We start from the raw sequence: 20,038 nt of genomic DNA, 5'->3' as shown, positions 1-20,038 counted from the left end.
AATGCGAAGTTATCTATATTAATCAACTTCCTATAAATTGTAACATCAATTATGGACCGTGGTTTAAAATAATTCCTCAAAACAATCATTTTTTTTACTTTTATCGTTGAAAAGATTTGTACTATGATTAAGTAAGACATTAAAAGAAGGAAAAACAAAGACGAGGTAGACATTTTATGGAACGAACAAGGTTGGGTTTAAGTTTAATCTCAACATACTTAATTAAAACAACTTGGATGAAAGAAGTAAAAAATAAACGAAAAATAATAATAAGAAAAAAGGAAGGGGCTTTGCAGTTTAGCGTGCGAAAACAAATGGCCTATTAGACCAAGAAAATGGACAAAGCTCGTCGGTAGGCTGCCTCAGTAGTCCATCCCAACACCACCACAGAATTGTTTCCGTCTCAGTTCCAACGCGGCAGTTCCCTCCAATTCTCCATTGCCGCCTCCGCCGGTGAATTTTACTGGTCCAATTGCAATTAGCACCAAGTAACTCATTGATCCGACTAGGCGATTTGCTTCCGCCATTGAAGCCGGCGTTGGTCACTGCCGGCAGCTGAAAGGAAGGGAGTCATGGATCCGGCAAATACACCACTGGGCAAGATGCTGCTGGAAGAGATCACTCCGGTTATCATGGTGCTGAATACCCCACTAGTGGAAGAAGCCTGTCTTAAGAATGGTCTCTCATTCATCCAGATGCTCAGCCCTTTCTGCTCGTTTAACAACATTGACGGTAATATCTTGTTGTATTCTTCATACAGATTCAATTTTGTTCATACCCTCTATGCAAAGTTGTGAGAATACGAAACGCGAGAATGTTTCATGCTTGGTTGGACTTCCTTTTCGTTTCAGTGCCCGTACGCACCGCAAGTGATCAGCCTTACAGAATTAAGAAATTCAGTTCACGGTTGTTTTACGGTTCGGACATTCGGCAACCAAATTTAGAGGTAACATTTGAAATGAGATGCTTGGTTCTTGTCAAAGTTAGTTGGACAGCATTACATGGTGCATTTTCCTTTTGGATATCTGACACAAAAGAATTTAGCTGAACTGACAGTGATTGAACGAAGATTATGTAAAAACCAGCTAGCTATCTGGAAGCTTATACAACAACCTAGCCAAGTTTAATCACTACAAACACACTAGTACACTGAGATTGAGATTCCACGTTGCGTGATACGAGTGAAGATGGATCGGATAATTTAACCATGAATTGGCACATGCCTAATTGTTGTTGAATTATTTATTTTATGTTTTGGGTTTTTTAGCTGGGCCAAGCCTATCGATCAATCTCTCGCAGAGGGTTTTAGCCAATTAGAAGGAAATAGTTTGAGGATATATATATATGTTTTCATGTGCACGTAAGGCCGTTGTTTGGTCATTGGGTGTACTTAGCAGAAGACGGCATTAGAATCTTTGGAAGTAAAAAGGAAGAGAAGACCCTCAACTCACACGACAAGCCACAAACTTAGAAGAATCACTAAAACCATGTTGATAAAATGAAAAATATACAGTAAGTTTTGGAAGGGTCTTCCGTCTCAAGATATTTTGATGCAATACTGAAGCCTCAGCTGGTTGTTGAAGTTTTTATCTCTGATCTTTGATCACTACTTTGCATTTGAAAACTTCTCTTCAAAGATTGTATTGGAGGTATCAAAGGGCTGGATTGAGTCACAAATTCCTTTTGGATTTCAAAACTTATATTCGAAGACCTAACCAAATTATCCACAGAGTAGAGCTATAAATAAATTTTTTCACAGAATAATGTGATTCTTCAGTGAATGGGCCTATCAAACCAAACTCAATTATTGTTTTTTTTTTTTTTTTTTTTTATATTTTAATTTTAATTTTATACACTTTTAATTTTTATTATTTTTTTATTTAATGAAAGCCTCACTAATAGACTTTTATATATTCGTTGGCGTTGTGAGTTTGCCATTTTTGGGTTGGTATTCTTTCTTTCAGTCATTTGGCATTATTGTTGCTTGTCATAAAGAGAGTCTTCTCAACCTGCCTCTTGGGGAGAAGGGTCACTTTCTTTGGTTTGCGGAGATGTGTGCTATTTTGTGGGTATTATGGGGGAGCGAAAGGGACCCTATTTAGGTTTGATCTCTCATTTGTTTTCATGTTTCTTTGGGGGTTTTAGTTTTGAAGGCTTTTTGTAACTTCTTTTTTGAAAGGGAAGCAAACCTCTTTTATTAGACAAGATGAGACTTAAGCTCATAGTACAAAAGAGTTAAACAAATGAGCAAAATAACCTAAGGATTAGTAGGTGTATATGGACATCTCAGTTGGGTTGACACCCCCTTAGTGCCCTCATCATATCCAAAATAAGTGATAACAAGAAGGACTAAAAGGCCAAACAAACAGTTTTGTCGTAAGATATTAATACACGTAAAACAAAGGGACAATCCTTGATAAACCAAAAAACTATTGAAACTGTTAAGGAGCGGTCAAGGAACATGGTAGACGCCCAAGCAGCACTGATTCTTGGTTAGACTTGGGAGATAAAAGCGCTCCAATTTAGGTTAAAATCCGAGATGCCGTAGCTGTAAAAAAAGAGGTGTATATTGAACATTGTTATTTCTAAATTCATTTATGTTCCGTATAAATTACGTTTTCTTTATTTAGAAGTAAATCGTCATTATGTTCAAGGATTGGGACCTGGTTATAAAAAAATTATTGAATTGCTGGGGGGGTTTTGCCGAAAGTATAATTTGTAAACGTCCCCATTCTATATGTCGAACATCGATATTTGCAAATGTGGCATACAGAGAGTAGAGTCTTAAATACATTTCGAGCATCACCTACAACATTCTTGAAATTGAATTTTCTTAAGTACCAATCGTTTACCATATTGTTTCAATTTGCGCTGGTATTGCTAGACCATTAAAAATGTTTCATAGAATCGCATGGCAGAAAAGTGAGACTGCAGCAACATTTTCCTGATCTAATTCTGTATTCACTATATGAGTTTTGGTTTCGTTTGTTTTTTCAACTATTTCCCACTTCCCTAATTATTCATTTAGGCTTCAAAAGATCGGTTGAAACAAGTTATTACACAAGCCAGCGAGAAAGATATTTCTGAATTATGCTCTGATCCACCCCAAATTAAGGATGTAATTAACAGTAAGTAATGTTCATCGATTATTGGATTTTTTTTTGTATGTTCATGTAAAAATTTTAATATAGAAAATACTTCCATTAGTTGATAAAATTTAGAAGACTATATCATTCAGGAGCTTTGTTTAAACTGGAGGGCTTTTATTTTTCCTGATAGCTAGTTTCTCCTTTTGTTCCAGCCTCTTTTATTTGTTGATTTTCATCAGTTGATAATGTGACACGCAAATCTTCTTATATTTTGGCCTTTTCTATTCTTTTACTTCTTTAATTAATGTCAACTTATTTAGACTAGCTATACAAAAAAGGGCTCCAATTAAAAACAAAAGTCGTAGCGCATAATTGTAAAACTCATTTATGAAATTCAATGTACATTGTTCAAGTAAATGCCCCGTGATCTAATAAAAAAATGTACACTATTGAAAGTTCATTTATTATTTATTTTACTGAAAACAAAACTCTTTATTGGAAAAGTGGAAAAAGATAATGCTCAAAAGATACAAAAGGAGTGAAAGAAACGAAAATTACAAAGCTAGATTATCAACACTCTGTTTATCCTGCAAAAAGAAGAAGAGGAAAAGAAAACCAAGAAGTAAAGAAGTCGGATATTTTGTGAAATGCACTATGTTAGAATCCCTTTTTAGGTTTGCAGTTTACCTCATCTTCACTGGTCATGGAACAACCTTCATGAATAAAAATGGCCACACTTACTGTCAATGAATTTGTTCCCCCCTCACCCCACCAATAGAAAAAAAAGGAAGAAATTCTTTTGTGGTTGGTTTTCTGGTTTCTTGAAGCTATCTTTGGTTTATTACTGACTGAACACTCTCTGCAGGTTTTGAGTCTGCAATTCTACCTTCATGGTTTCACTTGTTTAACAAAGAGCTTATACGCAATGTATCCTTTTCAGAACACGAAGCTTTTGATCATCCTGTGGCATGTAAGATTATAGAAGATATGAAGTATTCTGTATTCCTCTTTCTTAAGTGTTGTGATACTTATATTTGTATATTTACTGTTGTAAAGTACCTTATACATATACTCTTGTATCATCTTTTTTACTTTCTTGTATCGTTTAATCTTGTCTTTTTTCCCTCCTAGAAAAGGACACGCAAAGGGAATGAAAAAAGACCAATGCTATGAGATATAAGAAATCAAAAAATTAGAAATCTTGTCGCTTTTCTTCATATATCTTTAGTGTTGATAGAATATAGTACCATCATGAACTGATCACTGGAGTGATAGTTGGAGTTGGTTGCATGGGTGGGTCACTGGAGGTGGTTGTTAGATCTAGTCGTTAGGAATGGTTGTTGCCAAAATTGGTCATCAGAGGTAGTTTTTGTCTTAGCTGGAATTGGCCTCCAGAGGTAGTTGTTGGCAAGTATGGGAAGGAGGGATAGTTGGTTATTTTAACCATTGAGTTGTAAATAGTCTACTATAGTAAAACAAGTGTTTAAATTACTCTTACCTGCATTTTCTTAATGCATTTCCCAAATGCTCAGTGGGCTAGTATAGTCCACTCAACTCATTCCAAGTTGGAAACTCATACGACCCCTAAAGAATGAGATTGTATCCTTACTCATATTAGGCTAGGTGAAAACAGCATTAGACAAGCTAACAATAAAGGGTGTTGTTTGACACACACACATATATGATATATATATTTTACTCATAGGTTCCTTGACACCCAAATGTTGTAGGGTCAGGCGGGCTGTCCTATGAGTTTAGTCAAGGTGCGCCTAAACTAGTCTAGACACTCATGAATATTTTTTTAAAAAAATGTATTTATGCATACATACATATATGTACGTATGTATGTATGGATATACATATAATTTGCACATCGGGTGTCCTTGGCAAGTCGGAAAGTGAAAAGATAATAGAGAGGCCAGTTGGCTTGTTGAAGCGTCGATATCAGACACGTGTCTGACATCAACACTTGGCCATTTTAGGTGAGTTGGTGCTTTTGCTTTATCGAAGCTTAATCGTAGAGGAACATGAGAGAGTTTGTTTGCTTTTTTTCTTTCAATGTGCAAGATAGGAGAAGTTACCTAGGAGGCTGCTAATTTGTGTTTTCTCCAAGATCCTTTTGTAATTTAGTCAGATGTTTGATTCACGTTCACTTCTATGTTTTTTTTTCTTTTTTTTGTGGGTAAGAAACTAAACTTTCATTTGATAAAGAATGAAAGGAAATGTGAATCAAACTTTGTTGATATGAATTTCTTTGGTCAAGGGGACATTCCTTTGTTCTTTTCATATTTTTATTCAGAAGTTTGTGCTTGTGCTTATATCTTTATATATTTATTTTAATTTTTACCAAAAACATTTATTCTTTTCACTTGTACTTTTATTTTTTTTTGTGGGTAAGAAACTAAACTTCATTGATAAAGAGTGAAATGAAATGTGAATCAAACTTCATCGATTCGAATTTCTTTGGTTGAGGGGACATTCCTCTGTTCTTTTCATATTCTTGTTCAGAAGTTTGTGTTTGTGTACTATTTATATCTTTTTATATTTATTTTATTTTTTACCAAAAACATTTATGCCTTTTATCCTCGTTGTTCATACTTGCATGCAGGCCTTTTGGTTGTCTCTTCACGTGATGATCATCCTATCAACAAATTTGCTGACCTATTTAACACAAGCAAATTGCCTTCTCTTCTAAATGATGGTGCCATGGACCCGAAGATTATGAAACACTATTTGTTGTTGCACGATAATCAAGATGGCTCTTTAGAGAAGTACTTTTGTTCTCTTCCTTATTCTAAGGAGAATCTTTTCCATTACATACCTACAATCTTATTTGGCAGTCAATCATTTTGAATATCTCAGCATGCTATATACTTACAATCGTGATTTTGATTTGTTATGTAGGCCAGTAAATTTAGTAAAATTTAAGTCATTCAATTCTTTACCCTTGTTTGTGTTAGGAACCAAGGTAGTATGATGGGCTACCTTTGTCCCACATTGGTTAGAATAGGATGACCAATGTGGTACTTAAGTGGCTTGATTCTCCTGCCCCAATAGTTGACTTTTGGGGTGTAGTTGTCCCAGGTGTTTAAGTACCTAACAATGATGTCAGAGTTGATTGTTGACGTTTTAGAGTGGAGCAGGTGGAAGGTTCTGACCAAGTGTGGTCAAGTGTCGGCTTTTTGGGGATGTGTATTATTAGGAATCAAGGCAGTATGGGCTACCTTTGTCCCACATTGGTTAGAACGAGATGTCCAATGTGGTACTTAAAGTGGCTTGGCTCTCCCATCCCATAGCTGGCTTTTGTGGTGTGGTTCTCCGAGATGCTTTTTTTTGGAGAATTGGTTCTCCAAGGTACTTAAGTACCTACCAGTTTGCTGGTAGTTTGAGTAGTTAACTGTATGGGACTTTTTTAATGTTCTTTCAGTAGTTTGCTGTAATATTTATTAACAGCCGTACTGATTGGTTTGCTAAGATGGTGGCCTATTTGTTAATTAGATGGGATATTTTTATATATATATTTTTGAGTACCACAACTGTGTGGATGGGAGATTGAACCTTCAATCTCTAGGATGGAAGGTCATGCCAATTATTATTGAGCTCACCTCGACTATAGTTAACTAATTTGTAGGTCATAAATAAACTGGGTGCTTTGTCCTCTGTGTATCTCTACTCTTTAATACATAATAGGATTGCTAACATGAACTTAACTTAACTGACATCTGTATGTTCTCGAGGACAAGAGGTCCCGGGTTCAAATCCTCCCACCCCAAGTTGTACTTAAAAAGATCTTTTAAAAGAAATATATATGTAATAGGATCGAAGTATTATTTGAGAGATAGATTTAACATTTTGAACTCTTTATTTTTTAGTTATTATTAATTTTATCTTTGCAATTTTTTCCCCAGAGATTAATGAGTGTGATTGTAATTTTGTCTCTTCTTTAGGGCAAGTAAAATGCTAACTGAAATGAGGAGTACGTTTGGTTCAAATGACTGCCAATTACTTTGCATCAATTCTTCTCATGATGGACACATTGAACGGCAAGATGATCCTTGGAGTTTGTTTGTAAGTCACTCAATGCATTCTTAGTTAACTTGGTGAATCTTTTGACGTAACTTAGTTAATACTGTTCTTCACAATTTATTTGATAAAGAACTGGTAAAATCTGGCCTGTAACTTCACATTCTTGATATTCTTGTGTAACAGAAGCCTGATGCTTCAATTGGCAAGCAACTTGGCTGCTTTCTTAGCAACGAGGATCTAATTGAGGTAAATTGCTGTTATCAGTACAAGTTTTTGCTATATTCTTTCATGGCACAGCTGTATATGCTTTTGTTGGGGGGTGACTTTCTCTGTTGCGTGTGGAACAGATAAGAGAGTTAATGCAAAATTTGTCATCAAAACATATCATTCCCTATATGGAGCAAAAAATACGAGAGTTAAACCAGCAGGTATTGTATTTTGGCTTTCTAATTTCGAGAAGTTCTGTGCAAAGATTGCAGTTTCAGATTTGCCTTTTACTTTTCCATGATTAGGTGTCTGCTACGAGGAAAGGCTTCAGAAATCAGATTAAAAACTTATGGTGGAGAAAGGGGAAAGATGATGCAGTAGATTCTCCAAATGGCCCAACGTAGATGTCTTATTTGTTTACTTTCTTGGCCTTCCTTTTCTCCTTGGTATTCATAAATTTTTATTTTTGCATTGAAGGTATACCTATAACTCCATTGAGTCTCAGATTAGAGTATTGGGTGATTATGCCTTCATGTTGCGGGATTATGAACTTGCATTGTCCAATTATCGCTTGATTTCAACTGATTACAAACTCGATAAAGCTTGGAAACGCTATGCCGGTGTCCAGGTAGCTCCAAGTCTTTGATGTTACAGTTGTTTTTATGAGCTTTTTTTATGCCCATCTCTAAGACTGAAGGTCAACCATATAAAAAATGGGCATTACAAGGGTTGGGATTCATTTTTCTTTTCTAAACAACAAATAAAAACTTTGTTCATAAGTGAAGAATATAAAAGTTCAAGGACACAAACTTCCACTATGAGCCAAAGTTCCATTCCTTTTCCTCGCTCAATATTCTTTCTTTCAAAACTCTAATTTCTTTTGGAAGTAATGGCCGCTGTCTCTAAGGTTTCTTTCAAGGCTCTTGTTGCCGTCTTCTCCATTGCCGTTGCACAATCTGCAGAGTCTCCTGCTCCCCCCTCGCTCTGGCTTCTCAGGCTAACTCTGCCGTCTTCAACATATTGCTTGTGTTGGTGCTCTCATTGCTCTCCTCTTTGGATCTGCACTCAAGGCTTGAATCTCACATTGATGATATTTCATATGCATTTTTGTGATTTTGGGCATGGATTCAGTTACTGATGCTCGATTATTGAGGGTTTTATTGACTATTATATTGAAAGTAGAGGACATGGTTTTTGATGTCAAGAATTAGGTTTTATTAGATATTGGTGGTTTGTATTCACAAACTTCCTCTGTGAGTGAAAAAGGAAAAAAGAAGATAACAGTACAACCAACCAAAGAGAGCAAAACAAGCTCTCCAAACCTAAAGAAAAACATGTCCTCCCATACGTTTCCTCAACTTGTCCAATATGACCTAGATGGTGTCAAATTTTCTCATAAAAAACTGAAGTCGTGTTATAATGTGCTACTGTCTGTTCCAGAGTTATTCTGCGCTTTTTTCTGAACCATGTTCTGTATGGTTCCTCTGTTTTAGTTTTTATGTATTCATTTATTTTCTACTCATATTGTGTTCACGATCATAACTTATATTATTTGTTTGTTTGTTTTTTCTTTTGCAGGAGATGATGGGGCTTGCGTTCTTTTTACTGGATCAATCAAGAAAGGAAGCTGAGTATTGCATGGAAAATGCCTTCAATACTTATTTGGTATGAGTATTTCTTCTGATATTTCTTTCCTTGACGTTTTCTTTAATACGAAAGCTTTTTTGCTGCTTATTTTCTGCGAGAAAATTTAAGTTACCCATATAATCTCCCTTTTGAGATGAAGTGTAAGTTCATTGCAAATATACGCACTTTTATCTCTCTACGAATTAGATCCATCGTCCTTTTACGTTTAAAAACTACTAGCAGACCTAGGTGAAAATTGAAACTGGAAATTTGAAGAATATTTTGTCCATTAATACAAAAGAAGACACATTCAAGGATTGTATGTATCCTACCATAAACTAACAACTAATTAGAATATACATCATTTACTTCTCATATATATATATAGTGTTTTCTGTTAAGTTATCATAGCAACGACAACATACAAACTAACTTATTTAATTAGCCTTCTGCAGCCTGGACACGTGAAATTTGTCATTAGTATACATATCTTAGCTTTCCAAATGATATCTCTGAGAAAATGGGACTTATAAGTAGGATGTTACTTGAATAATTATGTTAATGTGATAGAACACCAAGAAGATGCGTTCTTATTCAATTGATATAAACCTCACTATTATAGAGAAGAATTGATAAATATCAATTCTGAGATGAAAATGCAGAAAATAACTAAGAAGAAATAAAGAACTTACCTCTCTGCCTATTCTCTCTCAAGGAAGAGTGCAGAAAACTACCCACAAAACTGATTCCCCCTTCTTTCTTCTCCAACTTCTTATTTATAACCACTACCATATGTAACTGCCTAAATATCTAATTACCCTTATATCCCTAACCCTATACTAATCTTGGTATCTAACATAATGCTATCTGTTTGGTTGATGTTGGTAATAAGCTTTGTATTCATTGTATTTTTTAGGTCTATAAAATTAGTAATAGTTAATTGAAGTTATATTCATGCAGAAAATGGGCCCATCTGGTCACCTAAATGCAACACGCTGTGGTCTTTGGTCAGCAGAGATGTTGAAGGCAAGAGAACAGTACAGAGAGGCTGCTGCTGTCTATTTCCGTATTTGTAATGAGGTAGGTTGTAAGTACCTTGAACCAATGTCAAAGATATTGTTGATTATAAGCCTTTTTCTTTCTTTTTCCTTTTAAAATTCTTAGGAACCTTTACATTCAGCTGTCATGCTTGAGCAAGCATCTTATTGTTACCTGTTATCCAAACCTCCTTTGATACGCAAATATGGATTTCATCTCGTTCTCTCTGGTGATCGTTACAAAAGAATGGACCAAGTACGTATAATTCATTATCCAAATATTTGACAAGCAACATGGATTGATTAATGTTTCAAATGTTTATTAAGTGAGCGACTGGCATTTGCCTTTTCAGATTAATCATGCAATTCGTACATATAGAAATGCAATTGCCGTTTTTAAAGGAACTGAGTGGAGCCACATCAAAGATCATGTACATTTCCACATTGGACAGTGAGTTTATTTTTTTAAAACTCTGAAATATATTTTAATGTAATTCTAATGAAGCTATATTTTACTTGGGTGCCTCTACTGATATTATGACATCTATCAAGTATAAGATTTCTTATGTAATATTATCTCTTATAGGTGGTATGCTTCTCTTGGACTATATGATGTTGCTGTTACTCAAATGTTGGAAATTCTTGACTGTAATCATCAGTCAAAGGCAACACAGGAATTGTTCTTGAAGGATTTTCTGAAAATTATTCAGGTGCCTCCTTGTGCTAATTATTTTATTTATCTTCAAGCTATTACTGATTTCTCAGTCTTTAGCGGCAATGTTTGCAGTTTTTGGAACTCAGTTATGCTATACTACATGTGTGCAAGATGTATTGATCATTGAAGTTGGATTGATGTTATTAAGCTATTTAGCTGTTCATATCAATATTTTGAGTTGCTTCATGATCCATGCTTCCTGAGAATGACTGTTTTATAGTTCCTTTCTTGAATGTGGCCATTACTTATTGCCACTCAGGCGTTTAAACAATTTGATTGTGATCTTGAATGTGATACAGGCGTTAAAAAGCAGTTCTCCCTCTTTTCAAATTTTCCAATTTTAAATTTAGTGAACCAGTGGCTTTACATTTGATAATTTCTAACTACAATGATCATTTCGACTCTGTTGCTTCCAGTTATTGAATTAATTTTTCAAAACTGATTTTATCTTGCAGAAAGCAGGAAAGACAGTCAAGGTATTAAAACTACCATTGCCCAAGATCAACATTTCATCATTAAAGGTTATCTTTGAAGATCATCGAACATATGCATCAACTACAGCTGTAAGTGTAATTTTGCCGTTAGTTTTTGGATATGGAAACTTCCTTAAAACAAGTTTCTCAGTCTGCCTCTTTATCTCACTCCTTCCATTTCCTTGCAATTCCATTTGAACATTAATGCTCTTTCTCGCTCAAACAGAGCATAATGAAAAATTTACTGCTAAAGATAGTCTCGTTGATTGGTATACTCCCATTATTTTTGTCTCTTTTGAGAAAACAAGAGTCCCACTAAGGTTAGTGGAAGTGCAAGATGTGATTGATGATTCTTGTAGCTTATGCAGTTGTCTCTTTTACCTAGCTGATTGATATATTCTGAAATATTGCAGGCTAATGTTCGAGAAAGTTTATGGCGGTCGTTAGAGGAAGACATGATTCCATCATTATCCTCTGGGAGGACAAATTGGTTGGAATTACAGTCAAAGATTATGTCGAAAAAGTTTAAAGAATCAAGTATTTGCGTTGCAGGAGGTATGGAGTAGTACATATCCACCTTGATAATCATGGGAAATCATGTTACTGTGATAACACCCTTTTCCAAAACTCCAGCTATTATTTGACATCACATGCAAGAAATGATCCCATCATGTCTCATTAATAAAATGAAAACTGTCGTTTGTCATTTTAAAAAAAATACCATAGCTTTTGTGTTGCATAAGATGAAAAAAAAAAAAGAAATCATGAATTACCATTAAGAGAGTTCTTTGAATCAGAATCCATGATATGTGTACTCACCATGGTGTGAAATGTCAGACTATTGATGTGCCCATCGGCATTTCAGTATCTTCACATTATTAACAATGATATGTAAGGGAATAAATGATCTTCCTGAAAGGTGAAAATATGTGCATTGGCAACCAGCTCCTCTAGAGGGATCTTGGGCTAGCCTTTTCAAGCGTTTGGTAACTGCAGTGCTGCAGGTCGAAGGCTAATGATTTCTGATACAGATAGAAAAATACAAAGACAGAAATGTGGATGGACTTAAACTTATCCTTTTTTTTTGGACGTCTTGAAACAGAGAAATTAGTGAATTTTTAAGTTTTTTTATTATTCTTTTATATTGGCCTTTATGTTTATGCAAGTAAATGTTCACTTATCTGATTCTCTGAAAGCTTTGAGAATATTAGAGTATGTTACTGGCTGGACAAAGCTGTCATTTTCTGCTTTTTTATTTTTATTTTTTGATAAGAAACAGATATATTCAAGAGGACAAACGAAAAATAGCCTAAGAGCGAGGGATGAGGGGATCCTCCCCAAGAAAAACTAGCAGATAAGGGCCTTCCAATTGTTGAAAATCATAGAAAGGCTATAATTACAAAAGTCATTTCCTGCTTTTTTAAACAAATAAAATTTATAGTCACCAGTGTAGTCATCATTATAGCAAGAAAACTTGGCTTGAAATCTATGCACACCTCACCTTTTTTTTTTTTTTGGGAATTGGAAACAAACCTCTTCATTGAGATAATGAAATGACACTAATGCTCAAAGTACAAAGAGAGATGCAATACTACAAAGAGCTAAATAATCGTTGCTTCTGCACACTTCACTTATTTTAATTAATCTTTGCTTTCTGGAAAATGCCACTGAATTCTATGTTAATTAACTGTTCTCTTTATTAGCGATTGCAGTGTCTTTGTTGAAATAAAGTCAGTCATATAGTCCAGACATGATTGAATCATCAGATATTAACTATTATTTGATGCCTTTTTATATTATCTGGTATAAACAAACTTTATAGGAGATTTTTATGTGGCAATGCATGATATTGTGTTTTTTTTTGTTTTTGGTTTTTGTTATGCAGAACCAGTGAAAGTGGATATTGTATTTAAAAACCCTCTTCAAATCCCTATTTCCGTCTCTAGCATTTCCCTGATATGTGATGTTTCTTCAAAATCTGATGAAACTGAATCTGGTACTTCAATTCTTCCCTGTTTTGGAATTTGGATATTCATTTTTTTTTTACTTTTTCCAAAATAGGAGAATGAGTGTCACTGATGGTACAGGTACAAATAACATAATTGTCCAGAAAAATACCGAACTCAAGTTGTCATCTGATTGGTATGTGTGTTTTAATGCTTTTTAATTTTAATTATAACAAGTCATTGCACAAGCCATTGAAAAAATGAAAAAAAGGCCATTGCACTTTTGCACGTGATCTTGATATATTTAGAATATTATCTTTTTCCTCATTCCAGGGACATGGGATCTGACAATGCCTTGTATACTTTGTCTGAAGTTCACCTCTCTTTAGAAGAGAATGAAGAAAAAGTTGTAAGTGTTTTTTTTTTCTTTGTGCCCTATCATCAAACAAAATAGAAGAAAATAAGAACAATTTAGTTCTTGTTATTTTAGCTCTTGTGATTCAATCTGCAGAGATCACTTGTGTAGTGCCTGCATTGAGAAGCCATCTTTTTTGTACTTCAGCTAGCCTTACATAACATGACAGACCTTAGATTTTTGGGTGTTGAGAAAATTTTTAATGTCTCATGGCCACCGTAAGTTTGAACTTATGTTCAATATTCTTGATTTTTATTTTATTTTTTTATTTTTTTGTCAATTTCTCCAACACGTTGCATATGTGAAACTTAAAAGAGAGAACTGACTGACTTTAGAATTTCCTCCACTTGCCAACTAAGTCTCGGTGATTGCATGAGTTTGTAATTTTTTTTTATTACATTTTTATCCCAACAGTACTTTACATAAAAAAGATCCTACCAGTCTACAATGAATGATTACTTTAGTCTTAACTCATAAAGTTAGGTTATGCATCGGTAGTTGGCATATAGTTAATGTTTTCTTATTGTAATTACTGTCATCTCAGAATTTATAATAATGATTCTAATTTTGCAGGTGCAACTCACAGTTACTCCCAAAATAGAAGGCATCCTTCAAATTGTTGGTATTCGATGGAAACTGTCAGATTCTGTCTTGGGTTTTCATAATTTTATTGACAATCTAGGACAGAAGAATATTGCCAAGGGGAGACAGAAAGCTAAGCATTCTCTTGCTGATAACCTGAAGTTTATAGTGATCAAGGTGCATATCTTCTTCTTATCCTCTGAAATCATCTTGGCCGTTCGTTTTTAGGATTTTGGAATTGCAGATTAAGCTGTTACTACCTTTTGCTTACACCTATATTCTTGACATCCAGAGTCTACCAAAGCTTGAGGGTAGCATTCTGTCACTTCCTAAAGTGGCATATGCTGGAGATTTACAGCGCCCTGTTCTTGAACTAAAAAATCAATCTAAGTTTTCTGTAAAGGTATGACAGTTGCATCTTGGCTATTCTTCACACACCGAGTTCCTTGACCTGTAAAATTTTTAATTCAGTCAATCACTGTCTGGTTAACCTTAAAGAAGTCTTGAAGTTTTGACATCTATGCTCCAAGTAGGGCGATACTTGCAACTTTTCATGAAAAAGACTGTCCAATTAGTACCTCTATTTATGTCTGGCAAAGATTTTTCTGTGTGTGCATGTATCTTTCTTGTTCTTGTTTTCTTTTAATTTGAAATTATTATTATTATTGTTTCTTTTATTTATTTTTGGTGTTGTGGAAAGAAGCATATATGTTTTAAGCTTGTGATTAATGTTGAAGTACTCTTACTTAACAATCCAGTAACTAAATTCTGGCAGAATTTGAAAATGAAGATCAGTCAATCACGATTCCTGAAAATTGGGAACCAAGAAAGTATGAATAAAGACTTCCCTGCTTGCTTGGAGAAGCCAAATAATAGAGAACAGGGAGTACACCCCATCCCCAGCACAACACCAAATGACACATTTTTGTTTCCCCAGGTCAGTGTAAAAAACATTCATTGTGGCATTTATTAACCAGTCTATAACAATAGCAAAACTTTTCCAGACACCATACTTTTGGCTTGAGCGTCTTAAAAACTGATCCATAGATGGTTGAGGCATTGTTATGTTAAAATTTTGAAGCAAAATTCTTTTGGACAAACGTTCGTGGAGGTTTTCATATGACCTCTTGCTTTTGAACAATCATATAAATTATAAGGTTGTTAAAATCAACACTATTCAAATTTTGGGATAGAGTTTAATGTCTTATTATCATCGGCCTAGATTATGATTTTCTTAGACGTCGATTTCTCTTTTTCGTTGTAAATCTAGTTGGACAAATTTTTGTAGATATTAATATTTTTGTACTTTAAAGACGATTTACTCTCGAATGTTCCAGGACACTTTAATTCAAGGTGGAACACCCTTGTTGTTGCCTCTTTGGTTTCGAGCTGCTGTTCCTGGAAATATATCCTTGTACGTAAGCATATATTATGAGATGGAAGATGTATCAAATATCATGAGATATCGGATTCTACGCTTGCATTACAATATTCAGGTATTGTAAAATACCATGACTTGGTGGCTTGAGTGGCTTTAAGCTGTGTATAGTTTTTCCTTTCTAGTTGAAACTAGTGGGTTTACCCTCGATATATGATAATTCATGTCGATATAGGTTCTAAAATACATCCTTTTTAGGCGTTCCATTCTTCATGGTTCAGAAGAACTTTTCTTTTATTTTTTCTTCCCGTTATATGGGAGCAGACTGTGTTTTGGTTGTTGGTTGTCTGGGTTCTGGCATTTGCTTTGGCAGGTTAATATATATAGTATATATAGCTCTGTTCCTTCTGAAGGGGTTGTTTTTTCTGTTTGCTCGTGTCCAGTGGTTTGAATGTTTTCTCTACCATAAAATGATAAAATAAATAGTTCTTTTTTTACTTTATCTGCTTTAATTTTGGTGGTCGATTATTTTTCTCCACATTCTCTGAGTTGCATGACAGATTTATTAAATACTTCGTGAACATAAATTTCTCCCTCTGAATGGATTTATGGTCTGCTAAATTTTCTAATTTGGGTTGTTTCTTTTAACCATCTTAAGGTTTTGCCATCCTTGGATTTATCATTCCAAATCAATCCATGTCCATCAAGATTGCATGAGTTTCTCGTCCGAATGGATATTATCAACAAGACTAGCTCCGAGATTTTCCAAATTCATCAGTTGTCATCTATCGGACAGAACTGGGAACTTTCGTTGCTTCAACCTGTTGATACGATTTTTCCTTCACGGGCTTTAATGCCTAGTCAAGCATTGTCATGTTTCTTCGTTCTAAAGGTATATACCAGGAGCTAAGCTAAGTTTCTCTCATTATTTAACATTCACTTCGAGTAATTGCTTTACTATTATTTTATCTTTGACTAAGCAGGCGACAGTAGTCATTAGTCAAGTAGGCACTTTATAATTGGAGTAACCATGTGTAAAGCACGTTCTTGAAAGCGCTTTCAATCTGCTCCCTCGTACTATTGTGAAAAAAGTTATTTAGCCTCAAGTTTGTGAGTCTTATCTGTTAAACTTAAGAGATCTTGTCTAGTGACATCCACGTGTTGCCCATACTGATCTACAGTTAGGAGGAGGAGAGGATCCTTCCTTCTTGATTGGGGTAAAGATTCTTGCGGAAGGATGACAAGAAAGTTTCAATTCATAAATGTCTCTTTATGGGAAGACCACAGCTCTTTCATATGGAAATATGAGTAATCTTTTTCCTTCCGGAACAAAAATTATTTCAGGAGTTGCATGTAAGGGCATCAATAACTAACTAGGTTGGATCTTAAGAGCAAACCTTACCTAAGCTAAGAAGAATAAACACGGACACGCAACATAGACACAACATGGACACGCCGACATGTCAATTTCTAAAAGAAATGGGACACGACACGTTAGGGATAAGCTATTTTCTTTCTTACACAAATAAATACTTGTGTGCATATTTTGACATATTGTGAATATTACCTACTAATATCAAAAGAACATCCATACATTTCATGAAAAAGGCAATAGCATATCCGTTTTGAACTTCTGAGGATGGAAGAGTAAGTGGCTAGTGGGTTATGAGGGTAGAGAAATCCATGGACGAATGCAGAAAAAGTCTAAGATTTAGAGAAAAATGGGTTGGACCTCAATTGACTTAAGTGGGGTGACAAAACCATTTAAAATAAATTTTTAAAAAAAACTCAGCAGTGTGTCCTTCATGTGTCCCAGTGTGGCTTTGCATGTTGCAGCATGTCTGAAAAAGAAAACAATAAAATAATAAGACACTATTTTGTGTGTCAGATGCATGTTGGGAGTGTCGATGTCTGATACCGACATTTGACCATTTTAGGAGTGTTGGTGCTTTATAGCTTTCAAGTACAAGGGATGAAGTTGCGAATGCTTAAAAGATGAAGATATCATTTGAATATGATATTTTTCACTTTCTATCTATAGACAATTTGTCTTTCAAACAAACTTCAAGTACAGGTTATAGTCTAAGTTTATTTAGTTATCTGGACAAAGTCTCTGTTCCTTTTCCTGGTGTACTACACCATGTCAAAAAAGAAAAAAAAGGAAAAACTGCAATTGCTACTAATCTCACATTTTCTTCTTTGTATTCAGAATATTCACACATCGTTCAGTTCTGAAAAAAAAGTATCTTCTGTCCCGGTGCTACTTGGAAGTGATCTAAAGTTGGGCCCTCAGACTAGCGATGAACAACTCTTTGATACAGCTAGTTTTCCTCTGGCTGCTTTCCATCATTCAGAAAGAGTGTTCCAAGGAACTTCGAACCAGGTAATTGATTTTCATTTTAACCATTTAATTTCCAAATGCTTACTAATAATAGTCGCTAATTTCAACCCCATTGTCTATTTGGCTAAATTATTCAAATACCGGTGTGCAAGTGTCATGTCTTTTCTACGTGTTTCCACAGAATGTGGTTTCTTTAGCATTTGAATCTCTAGTGTTGGACATAGTAACTGATTCTTGTAAGGTTCATGAGTAGTGTCTAGTCATGTTCCCACATTCTTTAGGCTCACACTTGGGAGATTATCTCAGTTAAAAAATATCTACACAAGTTTCATACTGTTACTTGTGACAAAACTAACTAGTAATGAACACTGTTCAGTATAGCGTTTTCTTAGATCGTAAAGTTTTTTGTTTCCTTACTACACCATTCTGCATTTATCAGGACCCAAATACCGTGGACTTTATATTGATCACTCGGCCACTTAAGAATACTACTGATCCTGGAATTTCTGAGTCATCACATCTATTCTCCCATCATGTGTGCCATTGTAGGTAAGATACAGAGCAAAATTTTACTATTTTGGTCACACAAGCTTTTCTATTGATAGAATCCGTTTGTTTGTGTCGTGGACTTATCTACTTATTTTCCTTTGTCTTTTTTTTTTTTTTTTTATTTATGCAGTACTTCAAGCCACAGTCCTATATGGTGGCTTCTTGAAGGGCCTCGGAGTTCATATCACGACTTCTCTACTTCTTTCAGTGAAATCAATTTCAAAATGACAATCTATAACTCTTCAGACTCAACTGCATCCATACGTATTAAAACAAGTGATTCAGCATCAACGAGTGAAGGTAATGAAACTGTTCCTCAATCGCCCAACTCTGCAAACCAAACAGGATGGCACTATGCCTCACTCACACAGGACATTAAGGTATCATCTGATGTTCTTGGAACACAAATGGGGAAGTCATCTTCCCTCGAGAGTGTCTCCCCATTTATTTGGTCAGGAACAAGCTCAACAACAGTACAAATTGAACCCAAGTCCATGGCTGAAGCTCCTCTTCAGATCTGTATATTTTCTCCTGGAATATATGATCTCTCAAACTACATTTTACAGTGGGAACTTCTACCGACGGCCGGTTCAGAAAACATCGAAACTACCACGTCATCAGGAACATCTCGAGGCTATCCGTACTATCTTACTGTCCTTCAATCTACTTGAGAAATTTCAAAATCATGTATGCAGGTCCATTTTCCATTCTTTTTTGGCAGTAGGAGTGTTTTCATAGCATTGCTATAATTTCCCTTGTGAATTATAATTCATATCAAAAGCATTTTTGATGGGGGGGGGGGGGTAGGAAGCTTAATCAAGTTTATTTAGGTTACATAAGTTAAATTCTTTCTTCGTGTTGGTCTAATAAGGGGGAACTAGAAACTACGATGGCTTTTTCACCCTCTCGCTGTATACAGACTTACATTTTGGATTAGAGAAACTTGATTTCCAAGTTATAGGAATTGAAAATTTTCTCAGAAATTTAAACTTGATTTTTGTTTTGTTTTGTTTCGTATTTTATGAGTTTCAAGTTATTGTTGCCAATTAACCTACCATGTAGTTGTGAGATAATTTGACATTAACAATCTTCTAGGACGGTCTACAATGGTTAAGAAACTCTACAATGGTTAAGAAACTCAATGATATCAATAGAATAATCTACTCTTAATTGAGAGTAACACATGCAAGAAAAAGTTTTGACTATCTATTTGATTTTTGTGGTTCGTTTTCTCACAATTTTTCTCGCGATTTTCATTTTTTTAAACCAATCACCTGAATTTTTAACTAAAATTTGAAGTTTGTTCCTTGTAGTTTAACTTAAACTTCACTGTTATTTTGCTTTTAATTTCTTAAAAATTAAGACGCCACTCTTCAAAAAAAAAAAAAGTGGGTCTCTACATTAAAATTCTTAACACTTGTATTTGAAAAGAAGTAGCTAAGAATAAAAACAAAGTTAAAGATCCACTTGGAAAAAGGGTATGATTGCAAATTGCATCCACATATTTGTCCTTACCATAAAAAGCTATAAACTTAATGAAGATTAAATGATTCAAAAACATTATTGAAGAGAGGAAAGTAGATGAACATGAAACAAAAAAGGAAGAAGAAGAACAAGTGGTCCGTGTAGACGCCGTCGGAAAAGGACTTAGTCA

At 34.9% G+C, this 20,038-nt stretch overlaps 1 protein-coding gene across 1 annotated transcript; it reads left to right on the top strand.

Annotated features, from left to right (window-relative positions):
• Nucleotides 1-279: 279 nt before the first annotated feature.
• Nucleotides 280-19,387, top strand: LOC103486686 (uncharacterized). The gene is made up of 28 exons (XM_008444705.3): nucleotides 280-732; nucleotides 852-946; nucleotides 3,029-3,128; nucleotides 3,955-4,059; nucleotides 5,698-5,860; nucleotides 7,037-7,157; nucleotides 7,299-7,361; nucleotides 7,463-7,543; nucleotides 7,628-7,722; nucleotides 7,800-7,950; nucleotides 8,901-8,987; nucleotides 9,909-10,028; nucleotides 10,113-10,241; nucleotides 10,339-10,436; nucleotides 10,572-10,695; nucleotides 11,156-11,263; nucleotides 11,587-11,728; nucleotides 13,059-13,169; nucleotides 13,261-13,315; nucleotides 13,453-13,528; nucleotides 14,108-14,293; nucleotides 14,409-14,519; nucleotides 14,892-15,053; nucleotides 15,454-15,612; nucleotides 16,153-16,386; nucleotides 17,704-17,877; nucleotides 18,275-18,384; nucleotides 18,515-19,387. Exons 1-28 carry the CDS (start codon nucleotides 573-575, stop codon nucleotides 19,053-19,055), a joined length of 3,861 nt encoding a protein of 1,286 aa, XP_008442927.1. The 5' UTR covers nucleotides 280-572; the 3' UTR covers nucleotides 19,056-19,387.
• The last annotated feature ends 651 nt before the right edge of the window (nucleotides 19,388-20,038 follow it).

The sequence above is a fragment of the Cucumis melo genome, chromosome 4 (assembly GCF_025177605.1).
Source record: "Cucumis melo cultivar AY chromosome 4, USDA_Cmelo_AY_1.0, whole genome shotgun sequence".
In the NCBI taxonomy this organism is placed as follows: domain Eukaryota; kingdom Viridiplantae; phylum Streptophyta; class Magnoliopsida; order Cucurbitales; family Cucurbitaceae; genus Cucumis; species Cucumis melo.
Note: the sequence above shows the minus strand (reverse complement) of the source record. Positions and strands in the feature narration are given on the sequence as shown.

Excerpts from the sequence above, each read along its gene's own strand:
- LOC103486686 (XM_008444705.3), top strand. The coding sequence starts at position 573 with ATGGATCCGGCAAATACACCACTGGGCAAGATGCTGCTGGAAGAGATC. Across the intron at positions 10,242-10,338 it reads GTTACAAAAGAATGGACCAA|ATTAATCATGCAATTCGTAC; the intron begins GTACGTATAATT and ends TTGCCTTTTCAG. Across the intron at positions 10,437-10,571 it reads GTACATTTCCACATTGGACA|GTGGTATGCTTCTCTTGGAC; the intron begins GTGAGTTTATTT and ends TATCTCTTATAG.